The 20,850-nt window shown below is 40.0% G+C and overlaps 1 protein-coding gene across 1 annotated transcript; it reads right to left on the bottom strand.

Moving 5' to 3' along the window:
- Window positions 1-16,040: 16,040 nt before the first annotated feature.
- On the bottom strand, window positions 16,041-17,027 carry LOC126072122 (olfactory receptor 7E24-like). Its single transcript, XM_049876807.1, has one exon. It carries the CDS (start codon window positions 16,968-16,970, stop codon window positions 16,041-16,043), a length of 930 nt encoding a protein of 309 aa, XP_049732764.1. The 5' UTR covers window positions 16,971-17,027.
- Window positions 17,028-20,850: the final 3,823 nt, after the last annotated feature.

The raw sequence follows: 20,850 nt of genomic DNA on the forward strand, positions 1-20,850 counted from the left end.
TCCAAGACTGGAACCATTCCCAAAGCCAACCCTTCAGACAGGGATTGGACTGGACTATAAGATAGAAAATGATACTGCTGAGGAGTGAGCTTCTTGGCTCAAGTAGACACTTGAGACTGTGTGGGTAGCTCCTGTCTGGAGGGGAAATGAGAAGGTAGATGGGGACAGGAGCTGACTGAATGGACATGAGGAATACGGGTGGAGAGAAGCATGCTGTCTCATTAGGGGGAGAGCAACTAGGAGTACATAGCAAGGTATATACAAATTTTTGTATGTGAAACTGACTTGTTTTGTAAAATTTCACTTAAAGCACAATAAAAATTTAAAATGGGCAAAAGACAAATATAAAAATGGCTAACAAGCACATGAAAAGTTGTTCAACTTCATTAATCATTATTGTTGTTATTGTTAGGGACCGCCAAGTCAATATCAACTCATGGCAAGGTGACCCCATGTAACAGGATAGAACTGCCCCATGGGTTTTCTAGGCTGTAATATTTCCAGGAGCAGATTGTCATGTCTTCCTACCTCAGAGCCACTGGATGAGTTCAAACCACGAAACTTTAGGTTAGCAGTCAAGCTCCTAACATGGCACTACCAGAGCTCATTTCGTTAGCCATTAGGGAGAGGCAAATCAAAACCACAAAGAAATACCATATCACTATCACTAAAAATAAATATATATATATATATGGCTAATATTGAAAAGAAAATAACAAATGTTGGTGAGAATGTAGAAAAACTGGAATCCTGTTCATTGCAGGTGGGAATGAAAAATGGTACAACTGCTATGGAAAACCGTTTGGTGTTCCTCAAAAATTTAAACATACAGCTACCATATGAGCTAGCAATTTCACTCCGAGACTGACAGCAGCAAATGCAAACAGACACATGTCCACCAATGATTACTGCAGGACTACTCACAGTCGCCAAAAGGTGGAAACAACCTAAATATCCAGAAGAATATACCATGGGCTGCCAGAAGAACAAACAAATTTATCTTGGAAGAAATACATCCAGAATGCTCCTTAGAAGAGAAGATGGTGAGACTTAGTCTCATGTACTTTGGACATGTTATCAAGAGGGAACAGTCCCTGGAGAAAGACACCACTCTTGGTAAAGTGGAGGGTTAGCAAAAACAGAGGAAGACCCTCAACAAAATGAATTGACACAGTGGCTATAACAATGGGCTCAAGCATAACGATTGTGAGGGTGGCTCAGGACCAGATAGTGTTTCATTCTGTTGTACACGGGGTCGCTATGAGTTGGAACCAACTCAATGGCACCTAACAACAACATTCTGACACCGAAGAATGGACACAACAAGGTAGAACAGGGGAAACAGCATTCTAAATTAAAATCAAGTGTCCTTAATCAGATAGGATTTTTATATGACAGTTATCTTCATGAGTGTTTTTCCATCCATCCCTGGTAACCACTAATAAAATCAGGTCTTTATATACTTGCTTATTCTTGATATTCCACATAAGTAGAATCATACAATAATTGTCCTTTTGTGACTGACTGCTTTCACTCAGTGTGATGTTTTCAAGATTCATCCATGTTGTGGCATGCATCAGGACTTCATTTTTGTCTATGTCAATAGCTGAGTAATATCAAATGCGTGGGTTGTCTTTTAAAAGTCCCTCCAAGTATAAATTCTAACCATTGGTGGACATCACATTTTGATAAACATATTTTTGTTAAATGCACAAAATATACAGTATTATTGACTCAAAAGGAAATTCAGAGCAAATCCCTTGTCCACAATTAAACAAGAATTAACTGCTAGTGAAAACTTTGTTCGCCGTTTCAGTTTTCATTTCATTTTCATTTTATGCAGTTATTTGTATCAAACATACATAATCTCAAGAAAATATCTGATGTTTGAGGTTATTCTTTGCTTTTGTCGTCAGCATTTGAATAGACTTGGTAAAAGTGCTTAAATATGTTTCTAATCTTAAACACTTAAAGCATTTGTTTTTCATCAACCGGTTTCACATCCAACCCAGTATATTTACAGTTGAGGAATTCAGGACCAATGGAGATTCCAGAGCCAGGTCTAAAATCTACTCTTCTAATGCCTAGTTAACGGCTTTTCAAGTCAATCCTTCCTTAGGGGGACTTTAATTCTCCTAAATTCAGCCCCCTGAAGGCATCTCATGTTGTCATTGTCCTTGGAAGGGAACAATATGATAAAATTTGAGGAAGATGCAAAAAAAAGAAAACTACAGACTATACTATCACAAACTCCTGAGCAGTTTCCTCCTTTGTAAAATGGAGACAATAATTGAACTTACTTCGTACTGTTGTTGTAGGAAGAAATTTAATTTAAAAAATCTCTATATATTGTAATACTAGTACCCAATCCTAGTAGATGGCCAGTGAAAAGAAGGAGGACCCTAAATGAGACGGATTGACCCAGTGGCTGCAACAATGGGCTCAAGCATAACAACGATCATGAAGATGGTGCAGGACTGGGCAGTGTTTCCATCTGTTGTACCCAGGGTCGCTATGAGTATGAACTGACTCAATGGCAACAGAACTCAACCCTGGTTAATCATTCTAATTATCGCTGGATCTTTTAAAATATACTGATGCACTAGCCACATCCAAGAACCAGTTAAATCAGAATCCCTACACATGAGGTTCTTGGTGATCCTAGAGTACAGCAAGTGTGGTGAATCACTGCCATTCACTTAGTAAATACTCCATTAAGGTTGGCTATTATCATCATTAATACCCAATGCACATATCACATATGTAAACATTTAATAGCATTTGCTTCAGAAATCACATTTCACAGGCATTTAAAATATTACCAATAATATTTAAGTTTCCTCCTATTTCTGCATGATCCCATTCTCCAGCATATCTATTTTTCCAAGGGTAACCACTGTCATGAATTTCCTGGGAAAAATTGTCTGACATTTCCATAATGTTAGGATTGGTTTATATATCCATAGAGTTTTCTTGAAAATTCACAAAAATAACATCATACTACACACATTTCCCCCAAAATGCTGGCATTTACCACAGCATGGTGTTTTAAGTCTCTCTGTGAAGCTCATACATTTAGTTAAAATCTAGTTTAACTAATGCACAATTTCATTTTATTTTTCAATTTCTTATTATGACACTCCCATGTAAATCCTGGGCTTCTCTCCAGTCACACAAGTGAGAATTTCTATGAGATATATGAATGAAGGATACTCCTCTGAGTTGGAGCTACCAGTGTGTGTTCAATTTTACTATTACCGGTAATTGACAACATTTGCTGTCCCAATAGAAAAAAATCAGCTTCATAATCTTATTGTCAAGGTCTACAATCACAAATATCCCTGAAGTCTGTCTAGTAATAGTCATCATTCCATGAGAGGTCCATATGAAATCCCCATCTTTAGAGGGAATAATATTTCCATATCTCAGATTTCCAGTGTGGGCTGTAAAATGAATTAGCAGTCATAGAAAACCCTGTCGTCCACATTATTCATGCTAGCAAGATCCCTAGAAACCACTGCCTCATTAAGCTAATTCACAGATTAACTCACAGAATCCCAAGAGGGAGAATTGATGCTTCTGGTGGAGGGGACAGAGCCTGGCATGGGAGTCAGGAGAACAAGGTCTGGGTCCCATATCTTTCATCCCTTGAATGTCTGGCACTTAATATATACTCAATCATGACTTTTGAATAAGAGTTTGAATCACTATTGGAGTAGCAGGTTTATTGACGAAATACAATGCCATGAAGGATTCAATGATTTTATTTTCAACTATATGACAGAGGTACTGAAGCCTATCATATCTCCAGGACTTGAGCATGAAGGAATTGAAATCCTTAACTGTGTCTCAGTGGACACAATCACTTTCACCCTCTTTTTTTGTGCTTTCTTTTTATGAAAATCTACAAAATTATTAAATATGATGTTATATATCCTATTAAATGAAAAAAAAATGTTCCATAGAAAATTCATGACATAGGTGCACACAAGCCCTGTTTTCATTTATTTATTTACCCAGGCAATGAGAGTCCATTCAGGGGCACCTAGTGAATATTTAACCTGGCAACCTAACCTGCCATTTATCTTCCATGGAGACTCCAGGTGGAGAGCTTGGAGAGAGATAACTGAGTCTTATTCATCACTCCTCCTTCTGGACAACCTAAAAGGGGTGACAGCACAAGCCAAAAAGAACCCAGTGTGTGAAGGACGTATTGAGTATGCTTTGTCCCTGTGAACTAAAAAAGGATAATCAATATTTAACAGAGATATTATGTATTGGTGTCCTCTGCTGTGCCAAAAATGATGTAGGCTCTAGGAAAGAAGAAATGAATGAGACTCAATCATTTCCCTGCCATCACTCCTCCTGGAGAGACCCGAGTAGAGAAATAGCAGGTTGGGTTGGTTGACAGGTTAGAATCTTGGCTAGGTGCCCCATGAATGGAGTCTCACTGCCCAGGTTCAAACCAGGATTCACCCCATTTAACTCCAAAATTTAGTTAAAATACATTCTTCATCTATAAAATAACAATAATCTACACATTTATTTCTTGGAGGTAATTGTGCAGATCAAATGGGAAAAACTACATAACACATAGCTCAGAGCCTAGAACTAGGAAACCCTCAATACAGTTTGGTGATATTACGGCTACTGCATGACTATCACCATCCTCAACTTCATGAACATTAAGGAGTGCTTAAAGGACAGCTTAGGATCCTGGTGGGTGCAAACAACTAAGCGTTAGGTTGGCAGTTCCAACCCACCCAGGGCTGCTAAGATGAAAAGCATAGTGATCTGCTTTAAAGGTCATAGCCATGAAAACACGATGGAGTGCATTCCACTCTGCAACATATTGGCTTGCCATGAGTCAGAATCAATTCCATGAGCAACTGTTTTTAGCTTTTGTTTTTTTAAGGGACAAAAACCAAAACCAAACCAGTTGCCATCGAGTCAATTCCTACTCATAGCAACCCTATGGGACAGAACAGAACTTTCGCATACTTTCCAAGGAGTGCCGGTGGATTTGAACTGCCAACCTTTTAGTTAGCAGCCGTAGCACTTAACCACTACACCACCAGGGTTTCCAGTTTATGAAAAAAAGTAGTTAGTGTTGAGTCAACTCTAACTCATGAAGACCCTATGTGTATTAGAGTAGAACTGTGCTCTGGAGGGTTCAATAGCTAGTTTTCTGGATGTAGACTCCCAGGTCTCTTCCAAGGTGTGTCTAGGTGGACTTGAACTTTGACCTTCCCATTAGCATCTGAGGGCATTAACTATTTGCACCACCCAGAGACTCCAGGGAACAGTTTAGACTGTCTCATTTCCTACTGTGGTGGGGGTAACACCTATGAAATCTAGAAACGGTGGAGGAGAACAGAACTCTGAATGACAGTCTTCAGACCCCCACCAGTACAAAGAACTTAAACTTCATAGACCTCTTAGCTGAAACTTTTCATTCCAGATCCTCCTTTCTTGCTATCCTGACTGTCCTGTTGGTCCTGATGATGAAACCAATGCCCTCGTCAGTCACTCCTGCCTTCCTGCCTCCCTCAGCACTCACTGGGTTGTGTGATGTCTCCGCTGAGGCATGGCCAAGGAGTGTGGATCCATTGCTTCTTCTGTCCCTGGTGGGGGATAAAGGCTGAAGCTCCTTCCTCAGGACTGGCAGGAAGACAGACTCAGGCATGGGCCTTCTGATGTGGATGACCACTCTGGAAGGAGATGCACACATTTGTAGCCTGCTGGACTGGGGTGGGCACTTCGAAGGGCTAGAGACACAAGCTAATACTTTATAGTCATGTATCTTTAAGGCCACAATTCACAAAGCTCATGATTATCCTAACTGATCTATGTTATCCAAATCTCTGAAAGCTTGTTAATGGATGAGGGAGGAGAAAACTGAATATCCTGGAAGGGCAAGGGCCATTTCTGATCTCAGGAGAAATCACACCTGTACTTCTTACTTCTGACTTTTAAATTAAAAAAAAAAAAGGCACTGCCTTTGAGCCAATTCCGACTCATGGTGACCCCATGTGTTACAGGGTAGAACTATGTCCCACACCATTTGCTTGGCTACAACCTTTCTGGAAGCAGATCATCAGGACTTTCTTCCATGTTGCAGCTGGGTGGGTTTGAACTGCCAACCTTTAGGTTAGAGTAGTCAAGTGCAAACAATTTTACCAACCAGGGACCTTGCAGGAATCTTAATATGAAATATAGATGCTTTTCTTTTTTAAGAATCAAAGAATGACTCTAACATCATCAAATACAGAGAATTAATCAAGTAATTTAGGGAAAACTAGGGTTTCTATATCAAGAATCTGATACTATTTCCCTATCTCATTTAAGATTTTTGTCTCTAATGAGAACATCCTACTTTCCTTCCTATAACCTTTGTCTGGGATTTAGGATTTTGTACATTGAAGATTCATGTTTTTACTAATTTGAATGGCACCACCAGTTCCAATTTGTTTCTTTAATTGATGTATGTTGGTAAATTACAAAACAAGAGATTTTTGCATACTTGTTTGGTAACTTGATACTCTGTCTAAATACTGAAGGGTTCTTCACTAGGCTGCAACCAAGGTGTTCCTCAGGGCTGCAGTTATCTCAAGGCTTGACTGGGATAGGATTCACTTCCAAGTTCAACTATGCCCTATGGCAGGATTCAGTTCCTCTTTGGTGATTGACCAGAAGTCTCCCTCAGTGTCTAGATACATCGGCTTCTCCACAAGGCAGCTCACAACATGGCAGTTGTCTTGATTCAAAGAGAGTCAACAGGAAATAGAATATCAGCAAGACCTAAGTCAGTGTCTTTTTTGCATCCTAAAATTAAAGGTGGTATTTCCCTAGTTTTAGCCATATTCTCTTTTTTGAAAAAAGTAACTAGGTCCTTCTCATAACATGGAGGGGGCAGATTTCATCAGGGCATGAACACCAGGATTTATGTGTTATTGGGAGAGTCACAGATGCAACCCATCACATAGACTTTGCCCTCTATCAGGCTATTGGGCCCTGTTGTCATTGCTATCAGGTGCTGCTGTCCAGTCATTTCCAACTCATAGTGACTCTATGCACAACAGAATGAAACACTGCCTGGTCCTGCACCATCCTCACGATCATTGTTATGCTTGAGCCCATTGTTGCAGCCACTGTGACAATCCATTTCATTGAGGGTCTTCCTCTTTTTCGATGACCCTCTACTTTATAAGGCATGATGTCCCTCTCTAGGTACTGATCTCAAATTTAATATTAATTACCTACATTTGTTCACCAGTAGAAAGTCAGACACAACTACATGTTCTTATTGCCAAGTATGGAATCAAAAATGCTTGAAAGTTGTCTGGTAATGGACATTCCAAGAGAGACCCACATGAAAATTACCATCCTGTATAGGGAATGATATTCCCATAGCTCAGATTTCCTAAGTATACAGTAATGCCTTACTATTCATAGAAATCCTACTACCCACAAGATTCATGCTACAAGTTCCCAGTAAAAAATTTGTCTCATTTTCTTATTTCATAGATCAACTGACTGAGTTGTAAGAAGAATAACCAATGGTTCAGTCTCCATTTGTTCATCTAAAAAACACAATCACTTGGGTATCGTTGAGGAGGCAGAGCCCTGAAATAGGAACCAGGAGAGCAAGGTCCAAATCCCATATCTTTCACGTGCTAAATTTGGAGTGCAAGTAAATTTTTCAACCTCTCTATCCTGGAAATGGAGTGAGTAATACCCATCGCTAGTCAGCTAACAAAGGTTTGGCACTTAGTAAATACCTGGACATTGTCTTAGGCTGTGTTCTCAAGAGAAGCAAACCAGTAAAGCATATAAATATCCACATAGAGAGATTTATATCAAGGAAATGGATAACGATGTTGTAAAGGCTAGAACATCCCAAGTCAGGCTGGAGTGCTTCTCCTCTTATTCATGTAGCCACAGGGGCTGGCAAACCCAAGATCAGCAGGTCAGACAGCATGGCTCTTGCTCACAAGCTCCAAGACAGATGAATCCCAGAATTCACAGGCAAGACAGCAAGTAAGCTGATAACTCAAGTTCCAAGAACCAGAGGTCACATGAACAGGAGCCAGCTGCAGGACCCAGATCAAGATGATCACATCATGGAGGTGATAGTGTTATATCAAATCTCATCATGGAAGTGGTCACATCATCATACAACTGCTAAACTACATCATAACTGCCAAACCACTGAGAAGCATGGCCCAGTCAAGTTGACACACAACCTTAATCATCACGGGCATTGTTTTGTATCAGAATTTGAATCAATATGAGAGTAGTGGGTTTATTACTAAAATACAATCTCAGTTTTGTTTGTTTTCTTTTCGATTATTTGGGAAAGAGAGAAGCCTAATATGTGTCAGGAAATTCAAACACAGAACGTACTGAAATCATAAAATGTACCCAGGTTCACACAGTAAGATTTATTGCCCCCTTCTCTTTCTCTGTTTTTCCTTTTCGGTTTTCATTGTTATGAAAATCCATACAATTTTTTGAAAATTATTGAATGCTGTGCACTCAATTAAATAGGTTCCATAGAAAGTCTATGATATACACAAATTTATGCCTTATTTTATCTTGTTTCTAATCCTACAGGACATCCATGGAGGGATGAAAGCACAGACAGAAAAGTACTCAGCATGGAAGCTTTACAGTCTGTACTCTGATCCTGTGAACCAAGGAAAAAGGAACCAAGGTTCTATGCCATATTTAACACAGATTTGTTGTTCTTGAGGTTGTAAACTACTCCCGGCCAAGCACAGGATAGGTTCTGGGGAATCAGAAATGAATGAGACTCAGTTGTTTCATTTCAAGCATTGTCATACATTCTTATATAAGAATGAAAATAAAATGCTCTGACACGGATCCAGGCAAAACAAAACCTTCAGATCAGAGGATACCTTAGTTGAATGGTATGAAGCTTAATCTAATTTATGAAATAATAACATGTAAAACAAATGTGCCATGACTATATGCATCCACCACGTATTTAATCACATATGTAATATCCACTACCTGTTCAATCCTTACAGCAATGCAGATCTCTCCTTCAGCTGTGGTTCAACTCAAATGGCAACATAAGACTGAGAGATACTAAGAACTTACCCCATGGCACACAGATTATAAGTATACAGACAGGATTCACAATTAAATTGTAAGTCACTGAGGCCCATGCATTAATCATTACTCTGTTTCCTCATATTTCAAAAAGTTGAAAGCAAAAGTCCAGGGGACCTAACCAAAGACACATCTAAGATACACCTTTAAACTCATTCCAGCATCCTGGCTAGGAATGGAACCCAAGATCCTGTCTTTGTATCTCTGAGATTGAGATGGGCTAAATTACAAGGACGAAGGAGGAAGTAGACACCTGAGATAAAATCCAGGAGAAGGGGCAAGAGAGAGTTGTGTCCTGAATTATCATCTGCCAGCTCCTGATGTGTTCTTCCTCCTGTATTTGCAACTGTCCATCTGATAATTGAGGCATCAAGAGGCACCCACTGCTGTCTCTTGTGGTCTAGCGGGAACCTCCCACAAAAAGCACAGTGAGCACAGGGTCTCTGCATAGACAGATCAAGGAAGTGAAATTACAAGATGAGCAGGGAAGAATATGGCCACGTGCCCTGTGTCTGGTGTCACATTTCCCAATTTCAAATGTGTCTTCAACCTTTTCTGTCCCATGACCTGGAACAAGTTACAAAAAAAGGTTGTATTGTGAAATGACATAATGTATGTTGCTGTTTTCTAGTCGGGGTTGTGCAATAAAAGGAAACAAGTTACATAGGAAACTTAGTTCAGATCCTGGCACTGTGCAGCCTTCAATAAATGTTCATAATGCCATGGTTACCGTCATGGTTCTCATCATTGTCATTATCATCATCATCTAGAAGAATATGTTGAAGTGGTTAGGGGACTGGTGAGAGGGACCCATTTCCTACTCTGGTGGGGAAGTGCCTATGGGAGTTAGAACCAATGTAGAAGAAATTAAAACACTAAATGGGTTTTCTCAGATCTCTACCAGAACCAGGAACAGAAACTTCACAGACCTCTGAGCTGAAATTTAGTACTTCAGTGCCTCCCATCCGGCCATCCCAAGTGTGCTGCTCATCCAGATGAGGAGGAAACAACGCTCCCAGCCCCTTTGTGTCCATGTACTCCCACGGCCTTCACTGGATTGTGCTGGGTCTCTGCTGGGACACAACCAAGGAGTGTATGTCCATCACCCCTTTCCTTTCTGGTGGGCTTGAAGGCTGAGGCTCCTTCCTCAGGGCTGGCAGTAAGAGAGACTCAGGTGTCAGCCTCCTGAGGCAGATGCCACCCTAGAGGAGAGACATGGGTATGGAGTTTGCTGGACTAGGATGGGCAAACTGAGGGCATGGAGGGCATAGGCTGGTAGTTTAGAGTTGTATGGTCTTGAGAGCTCCATACCCAGAGCTCACAGTTAACCATATAGGTTCACAGCATTCCAATCTCTGAAGACATGTTAATATTAATGTAACAGGAGTGGGAAAAAGTAAATGTCCATGGTATCTGGACCCTCCCATTCTAAGGAGGAAGCTCACCTCTATTCATCACCTCCCACCTCAAAGTTGTACAGATCTTCAAACCGTTTTTTTTTTTTTTTTTAGTTTAAAAAATCAGGTGTGGTTTATTATCTTCAAACCCTTTGAAAGAATCATGTAATTAAGAAAGATTAAGTATTCTATAAAAACCCTGGTGGCCCAATGGATAAAGTGTTAGGCTACTAACCAAATGGTTGGCAGCTGAAATCCACTTAGCCACTCCACAGGAGAAAGACCTGGCAATGTGCTCCCATAAAGATGACAACCTAGAAAACCCTATGGGGCAGTTCTACTCTGTCACATGGGGTCACTATGAGTCGAACTCAACTGAACAGCACATAACAACAACAACAGGTCTTTTATAGCAAGAAGCTAATACTATTTCCATTTTCTGAATTAATATTTGTGTCAGGAAGGAAAACTCCCAACTTCCTACCTTCTTTCTATAGCCTTTGCATGTGGTTTGGGGTTTTATGCACTGGCAATTTATATTTTTTGGTATTTTAAGGACACACTGGTCTAATTCTTCTGTGTAGTTAAAGTATGTTGGTATTTTAGAAAACTGTTTATTTTGTCTTACTTAATTCCGTAACTTGATCCTTCCCCCAAATACCTCTGAGGGCCTCACTAAAGGCTATATTCAAAATGTTGGCCAGGGCTGCAGTCATCTCAAGGCTTCATGGGATGAGGATCTGATTCCAAGGTCACTCAGGTGTCAGTTGGCAGGATTTACTCCTCACAGGCTGTTGGCCAGAGGCCTCCCTTAGCTTCTGACTACATGGGCCTCTCAACCAGGCAGCTGAAAACATGGAAGCTGGCTTTCATCAGAGTGAGCTGGCCAGAGAGCAGGAGAAGCCTAGCAAGGTGAAAACCAGATTCTTTTTACACCCCATTGTTGAAAATGACATTCCAATTGTTTTCCAAATTCTATTTGATGGAAGCAATTAACTGAGTCCAGCACACACTCAAGAGGATGATTATCCACAAGAGTGTGAATAGAGGATGTAGGAGTTGTTGGGAGAATGCACTCAGAAAACATTCCCTGAAGAAAAACAGGCACATGGTAGAATTCCTACAAACCCCACCATGCTACTCTTGGTAGGCCCTCTGGTTTCTCTGGCACCAGCAGAGTCTTTCCATTAGGCCAGTCGCAGCCTTTTCATGCCCAAATTCAACAGATATCCCCAGCAGCATATGATATCTGCTCAGCTACAAAGGGCTCACTTCACTCCAGAGTGTAATTTTCCTTAGATTTCTTTGTGTTTCCAACTCTTGAAACCCTTAACAAAATGTGCTTTTGGCTTATCTAGACTTTCCCCTAGTAGATAAAGTGGAATGCTGGTGTGCTGCACCTTTTACACCCTAACCATGTGGCCATCTGGTTGAAGTTTCTCTGTTCTGAAGAAAGTGGAGATTGACTTGTCATTAACTAATATCAAGAAAACTTTAACATATACCTAATGAAGTTGAATATGGACAAAGGATGCTATTTACCTGTGTGGGTAAATAGTTGAGGGTAATTTTGGGGAAACCAAAGGTCAGGTGTGTAGAAGTGGATTGGAGAGGTAGAGGAAAAGTGTTGAGGGCTTTTAGTATCCTTGGACAGTGGCAAAATTTTAATATTAAACATAGTGGAAAGAGGGGATCAGTTTCTAAAGTCATTGCCAAAGGTAGTGTAGAGGACAGGTGTATAAAAACCAAGGAGAGTTGTGTTCTTGTGGTAAAAATAGAGATTTGCTTTGTGCTTTTACCACTTCTCTCTCTGGATCAGTATCCATAAGGGAAAAGGAAAGATACCACATTCCTGTATTCCCTTTTTAGATGTCTGATTGAGAAACATCTACTCTCAATTTTTTTTATTTCTGTGTTATTTATAGAGCTTATCAAACTCTACCCTTCATTCTGTGACTCTTATTCTTGCATATACGATTAAATGGTGAATAACAGATCCTATGAAATGTCCACAATAACAAAAACAAACAAACCATACATTCCTTCTTCAGGAATTATTAAAGTTCTCTATAGAAGGTATAATGCTCAATGGAGGAAGAAAACTTCTGGGGGTACTGATGTCAAATTGTCTTCAACTTTTTTACTTTTTTAAATTTTTGCAACATTATATATTATACAAGTAGAGCTGTGACTAATACCTGGTCTTAATGCAGATTTTTAGTATGTATATAAATGATATCTAATCCCTGCCCTTGAACTTCTCAAGGACTTGTTGTGTAAAGATAAATTGTGATGTTAATCAAGCAATCCAAGGTGAAGTGCACGTGAACTTCAAATAATTTATTTGAATGGCATTTGTGTTACAGTAGATGACAACAAAGATGATATCTGTATTTACTGAATTCTTACCATGTATGACATGCATTATCTGCTTAATCCTTACAATGCTGTAAGCTAAATAATATAGAAAATGAAGAATCAAAGGCCTTGAGAGTTAAATAACAAGTCCATGTCCAAACAAATAATGAGTTAGAAGAGCTAATGTTGAAAATCAAACATTTGCCCTGCAAATTCCATTAGTTGAACTACTCTATTGGCCTACCCGTATGATGTCTACATTAATGTCCACTTAAGCCACCAGGGCCCCTATTGACCCGTTACTAGGTAATAAACACTGTTCTAATCAGTGGAGTTTTTTTTAATCAGTGCTTTTGATTACCTCCTCTTAAACACTCTGTAGGATGAGTGCTTTTGTCATCACAACTATAGAGAGGAAAAAGTTAAACAGAAAGTTGTTCTATATTATGCCTAAGACCACAGTTTGTAACACCAAGTTTTTGAATTCCTGGAATACAACTTAAGGCGAACTTCTCTAAAGTGATATTAAGGGCCACCATTTGAAGGGAAACTACTATTTGATCCAACCTTGACCACATTATATTTAGTCACTACAATGGCCTTGGAGGATTAGCACCATTAATCTCAATTTGATGAAGAGGACTCTGAGGCTCAGTGGGGTGCAATGAGTTGCCAAAAGTGCCCAGTTTATAAGCCAAGATCTGGTTGGAGGTATATCATCAAATCCCACCCCCTTTGTATTATCTGCGGTTCCTCATCCAAATAAAAAATAACTACATCGCTTTATGACCACCTTAAGGTAACTCTGGCATATTTCCTTCCAGTCTTTTTCCCATTCATAGCATTAATCAACTAGTATCACTCCTTCTAAGTCTTGATGTTTAAAAAGGAAGAAGAAAATGTTACCTTTGAAGAGAGATTACCATGAGATATCAAAAGGAGGCAATACCTCGGATACATCAATTTTTTTTTGGACACTCCAAGGTTTGCAGAAATACTTATGCAACTTAGTTTTCGGGTAGATGGCACTCATGAAGTCTCATTGCAGTTTACAGAACCAGAGAATCACAACACTATTGTCCTGCTTTTTACTGGGGGCTATCTCTTCCCACAACCCTGTCACCCTCTGTCAAGTGCATTCTGTTATCTGTTATCAAGGTTTCTCATCAGGAAAGTTCCTAGGTGATTTCACTCACTGGGAGAAGACAGAATAAATTAAGCTATTGATTGGTGAGAGCATCCCAAATTGCTCCCTTGGAAATTATGTCAATATGTCTAAGGTACATTGTACACCCATGTACTCCAACACAGAAAGAGCCCAAGATAGGGAAACATGGTAACACAGTAAAGTCTTCGTCAGTGTCTTACAAGTGAAACACAAGAGCTCTCCTTTCCTGAAGACATGACCCTCTGCTATACTAGACTAATAAAAAATAAGATAAAATTTCATTTACTCATAATGATTTGGTGAATTAATGATCCAAGAGCAGCAATAGAGCCACAGCAATCAGAAATATGATTCCACCACCCCAACCCTCAGCTGTACAAACTTAACCAAGATATTTCATTTACAACCATCGTTTTTTCCTGGGCATGCTTTGAAATGTGCCAGTTTTTGACAATTCACAAATACCTTTACTCCCCAAATACAATTTATCAGTCAGGATTCAATAAAGAAAAGTGAAAACACCATGAAGAGCATTTCATTGAGGTAGCCTGTACAATAGATACACAAAGACTGAAAGGCAAAAAGGAGCAACGTGGGAATACAGAGACAGTACCTGCTGAAAGAGGCTACCACACCAACTCTAAGGAAACAGGTATAAGGAAAATGTAGTAGAGCTTATTAGGATGTGGTAAACTTTACTGATCATTATTAGAAAAACCTAAAAATAAAGCCAGATGGGAAATCAGGACAGTGGTTTAGGATCCTCCACTCTCCTCTCAGCATCACAGAGAAAAGTATAGAAGGGTGAGTCTGGAGGAAGGACACAATAGCTTATCAACAAACACATATAACCAACTTTATGGTGTGCAGGGCAGAATCAGTGGCAATTCACTGACAAAATTCTACCCTTCCCTGTGGAAATCCAGGTTTGACGCACAATCAATGGACCTCATGTGCAGCAAACACCTGCCGATAGAGTCATGCATTATGGAAAAATTTTAAACAGGTTTCAGCAGAGATTCCAGACTAAGGTGGACTAGTTTGAAAGGCCTGGCAATCCACTCCCTAAACTCAGTCAGTGGATGATCCACTCCCAAAACTCACGAAGATATGATCCACAATGTCTCATGCAGATGGTGCAGGGCTGGGTAATATTTTCTTCCATGTACATGGGGTCACCATGTGTCAGGGACGCAACTCAAAAGCAGCTGACAGCAACATGATGTAGAGGGAGAAGGTATGAGAAGAAACATCATCAGGAATACTGGGAAAACCACTTACAGCTGCTAGGGTATGTTCTCTCATATCTTTCCCATTGTGAGCTCTGATCACTTTGAGATCTTCAGCACCTGCTTAGGAGGAGTAAAAGACCCACAATGAACCAGTCATATTTGAAGAAGAGTATAAAGACCAGTAGTTCTCACATTGGCTGAAAATTAAAACTGCCTGTGGTGCTTTAAAAATCTTATGCTCAAGCCACACACCATTACAATAAAATCAGAATCCATAGAGGTGGGACCAAAGCGTCAATTTGTTTAGCTTCCTAGATGATTCCATTATGAAGTCAAGGTTTAGGACCAGTGAAATGCATTCTCACACATAACCTGCGTACATGGTTCTCTTAGACACAAAAGTACTTTGGGTAATAGACATGAATTACGGTAAAGGATGAAGATTCTAAGTACATAAAAATAGAGTTGTGCATTATACCAAAAATCTTGGGTCATAGAAGACAAGCTACAGATGGCTCCATAGCTAAAATGGGACTTAAACAAGCAGGTTGACATATCCCAGAATACTGCCACTGATCCAAAAAAGATGTGACAAAGGAAGCAATGTTCAGATATGAAATTTTGAGATTGAAATCTCTGAAAGCTACAAAAATTATGTAACCAAGAGGCAATATTTACAGTTGTAGATTTTAGGTTTTGCCACAATTTACAACCCACACACCAAAAAAAATGACACAAGTGTTGATATCAGGCTGTTCTGCTGAGGAGCCTCCGCAGGGCCCTCTTGATATCTCTGTTCCTCAGGCTGTAGATGAAGGGATTCAGCATGGGGGTGACCACAGTGTACATCACTGAGGACACAGCACACTTCCTGGGAGAAGATGAGACAGCTGAACTGAGGTACACTCCAATGCCTGTTCCATAAAATAAACAAACAACTGACAGGTGAGAGCCACAGGTGGAAAAGGCTTTATACTTCCTACCAGAAGAGGAGACTCTCAGAATGGAGGAAACATTTCGAGTGTAAGAGAAAAGGATCCCTGAGAATGGAACACAACCAAAGATGGCACCAATACAATACAATAATATGATATAGATGGAGGTGTCAGAACATGCAAGGCTAAAGAGTTGAGTAGGGTCGCAGAAAAAATGAGGGATTTTCACATCTGTGCAGAAGGTAAGTTGTGACACCATTGAAATGTGCAGCTGGGAGTCCAAAAGGCTGATGAAAAAAGATACCAAAAGTAGCAAGCCACAGAGGCGAGGGTTCATGATGACTGTGTAGTGCAGTGGGTGACAGATGGCCACAAACCGGTCATAAGCCATCACTGTGAGGAGCAGATCGTCCAGACATGCAAAGACATAAAAAAAGGACATTTGTGTCAGGCAGCCGCCATAGGTGATGGTTTTGCTCTGTGCCTGGATGTTCACTAGCATCTTTGGGACTGTGCTGGAAATGAAAACGATGTCAGCCAAGGACAGGTTGGAGAGGAAGAAGTACATGGGGGTGTGGAGATGGGAGTCAGAGGTGACAGCCAGGATGATGAGTAGGTTCCCAGTCACAGTGATCAGGTACATGGACAGGAACAGCCCAAAGAGGAGGGGCTGCAGTTCTGGATCCTCTGAGAGGCCCAGGAGGAGGAATTCTGAGACACCTGTTAGATTCTGTGGCTCCATGTACTTGCAACAGTTTTGGAAAAAGAGAAGAGGATTGTTAAAAGGAAACAGGTAAAGAGCCACCCAGTATCATGTCTGTATTTTGAATTTAAGAAACTCACAAGCCCGCAAACTCACGTGTTCACGCTTAAGAACCTAATACCCCAGTACTTTTCAGCAATATTACTCAGTTACAGCAAACCCAGCCACTGTATTTCTCAAAGCCCTTCCCTTATTGTCTGTCTTATTCACCTTCTTATGTACCAACCACTTTAGAGATGCTAGGCTAAAGAATGTTAAAATGGCAAGGACATTTTATGATAATGAGCTCATACAAAGCGCGAAATATCACCCCCTCCATGAGAGAAACATATGCAACAAGAAATACCCCTTTTTTAAGAAAAAATCATTTCAATTAAAGGACAATAAGAAGTACTTTCCATTCCAGGGTGTGCAAACAGTTAACACACTGGGCTGCTAGGCAAAAGGAGTCTGCCCAGAGGCACCTCAGAAGTAAGGCCTGGTGATCTACTTCTGAAAAATCAGTCATTGAAAACCCAATGGAGCATAGTTCTACTCTGACATGCAGAGTGTCACCATGGGTCAGAATTTCCTCAAAGGAAGCTGGTTGTTCTTTTTAAGGAGCAGTCAAATGTACTTTATTTACCCAAGTCCAGTGCTATGACTTCCCTTGTTTTGGTATATTTATAAAACAACATATACAGGATAAGAACACATGTTAAAAAAAAAAATCGCCATCAAGTTCATTCCAACTCATGGCAACTCCATGTGTTAAAGAATAGAACTGCTCCACAGAGTTTTCATGGCCTTAATCTTTATGTAAGCAGATCACCAGGTCTTTCCTCCATCACACTAAAAAGTACAATCAAACCACCAACCTTTACGTTAGTAGTTGAGCTCAAAACATTGGCCTTACCCAGGGACCTCATTGGCTGGATTCTGAATTAAAATAACATGTCATACTCAGAGTTTATTTGTCAAACGTCTTCACAGGTTTTCATCATTCTTTGGTTTTCTGTCATCCATCTTATATGGAGATACATGGTCATTCAAATATGTGGGTCACCTTTAAAAACCTTTTAAAGTATATATCCTCTCCCTTGGCTTATTGGACATCAAATTTTGATAACTAAAAAAAAATTTTTTAAGTGTTTGATAAATGTTCAAATCATTACAACATTGCTGATTCCAAAGATGGCATTAGTGTAAAATACCCCAATGATTAAACAATTTACTTTTCAGAAATACTCTGTTCCTATTTTTCACTGTATAGATACTGGTATTTCCATCAATGCTGTACCATCTCAGGGAAATGTCTGGTGTTCAGCTGGCTTTTTCCTTTACCTGTTTCCATCATTTATTGCCTTGATAAAAGGTTGTAGTGTTTCTCATCCTAAATGTTCAGAAAGCATCGTTTCCTTATCAAATCAACACACTTACTTACATTTGAGGAAGTTACGACCAGGGACATTCCAAAACCAGGTTTGAAACCCAGTCATCTTAGGCCAACTTAAGAGCTTTCCAAGTCAATCTTTCCTTACTGGCGGGATTGGAATTCACCTCATTTAGCTCCCTGGTGGCAACACACTTCTTGATTTCTATTGGTAGGCCTAATATGACCTCGTTTGGCCTATTTTCTTAATTCACAGTTCAACTCACTGAGTAGTAAGAGGAAGGATCAATGGTTCAGTCTCCATTTGTTCATATAAAAAAAAATCATTCATCTCTGGTTGAGGAGACAGAATCCTGGAATAGGAGTCATAAGGGCAAGGTCCAAATCCCATATCTGTCACACAATGAATCTGGAGTGCAGGTAAATCTTTCAACCACTCTTACCTGGAAATAGAGGGAATAATACCCATTGCTAGGAAGCGTATGGCAGCTAACAAAGGTGTGGCACTTAATAAATACTTGGACAATGTTTTTTCAACAGAATTTGAATCAATATGACAGAAGTAGGTTTATTGTTGAAATATAATCCCAGTTTTATTTGATTATGTGGGAAAAACAGAAGTCTAATATGTCCCAGAAAATTTGAGCATAGAATTTATTGAAATCACAAAATGTGCCTAGATTCACCCAGTAAGATTTACTTTCCCCTTCTCTTCCTCCATTTTTCCTTTTTAGTTTTCAGTTTTATGAAAATCTCCACAACTTTCTGAAAATAATTGAATGTTATACACTCTACTAAATGCATAGGTCCCATAGGAACCCATGATATAGATATATTCATGCCTTTGTTAACCTTGTCTCATGTCTTATGGGACATTCTTGGAGGGATGAAAGCATAGACAGGAAGGCACTCAGTGTGGAGGCAGTACAGCCACTGATCTGATCCTGTAAACCAAGCAACAAAGGAACCAAGGGTCTAGTCCACATTTAATGCAGATTTATTGTCGTTGTGGTTGTAGCCTACTCTGTGCTAAGCACAGGATATGCTCTGGGGAATCAGAAATTAATGAAACTCAGTTGTTTACTTCCAAGTATTCTATATCTGCTTGTATAAGAATGGAAATAAAATTATCTTATAAGGATCCAGACAAAACAAACCTATCAGATCACAGGATACATTAGTTGAATGGTATGAAGCTTTATCTCATTTATAATAATAATAATGTGTGAAATTAATGTACCCTGCCTATATGCATCCATCACATATTTAATCACATATGTAATATGCATTATCTGTTCAGTCCTTAGAGCAATGACGATCTCTCAGTCTATCAGCTGTGGGACAACTCAAATGGCAACATAGAGTCTGAGAGATACTAAAAACTTACCCCATGGCATACAGATCATAAGTAGCACAGACAGGATTTACAATTAAGTTGTAAGTCACTGAGCCCATGCATTAACCATCTTCACTCTGTTTCCTCATATTTCAAAAAGTTTAAAGATAAAGTCCAGTACTTAACCAAAAATACATCTAAGCTACACCCTTAACTTACTCCAGCTTCCTGATGAGGAGTGGAACTCAAGATCTTGTCTTTCTGTCTACGATACTGAGATGGGCTAAATTACAATGAGGAAAGGAAGTAGACACCTGAGTTAAATTTCAGGTGAAGGGGCAAGGAGAGACCTATCCTATTTATCATCTGTGAACTCCTGATGTGATCTTCTGTATTCACAACTATCCTTCTGAAAGTGGAGACACCGAGAGGCACTCACTGCTGTCCACCTTGGTCTAGCAGGGCCCTCACTAAGGAGCACTGTGAGCAGGGGGTCTCTGTGTGGAGAGACCAAAGAAGTGGAATGGCACTGTGGATGGCAGAGGAGAGTATGCCCAGGTGCCCTGTGTCTGGTGTGACACTGCCTGAATTCAAACCTGGCTTCAACATTTTCTGGCCCATGACCTGGAACAAGTTACAAGAAAAGACTGTGCTCATTTTCTCTTCTATGAAATGACATATTGTGTGTTGCTCTTTTCTAGGTGTAGTTGTGCAGAAAAAAGAAACAAGTTACACAGAAAACTTAGGTCAGATCTTGGCACTGGGCAGCCTTCAAAAGACTTCCATAATACTATGGTGTCTATCAACATCCTCATCATTATCGTTACATCATTATCAACTATATCTTGTTGAACTCCCTAGGAGACAGCTGAGAGGGGCCCATTTCTCATTCTGGTGGGGACATACCAATGGGAGCCAGTACCAATGTAGGAGAAATTAAAAATCTAAATGAGCCTTCTCAAACCTCTACCAAAACCAGGAGCAGAAATTTCACAAACCTCTGAGCTGAAACTTAGCATTTCAGGGCCTCTCATCTGGCCATCCCAAGTGTGCTGCTTGTCCTGATGAGTAGGAAACAATGCTCCCAAGTCCCTCTGGGTCCACTGTTTCCCAAGGCACTCACTGGATTGCACTGGGTCTCTGCTGGGGCA

The sequence above is a fragment of the Elephas maximus genome, chromosome 3, assembly GCF_024166365.1.
Source record: "Elephas maximus indicus isolate mEleMax1 chromosome 3, mEleMax1 primary haplotype, whole genome shotgun sequence".
Lineage (NCBI taxonomy): Eukaryota > Metazoa > Chordata > Mammalia > Proboscidea > Elephantidae > Elephas > Elephas maximus.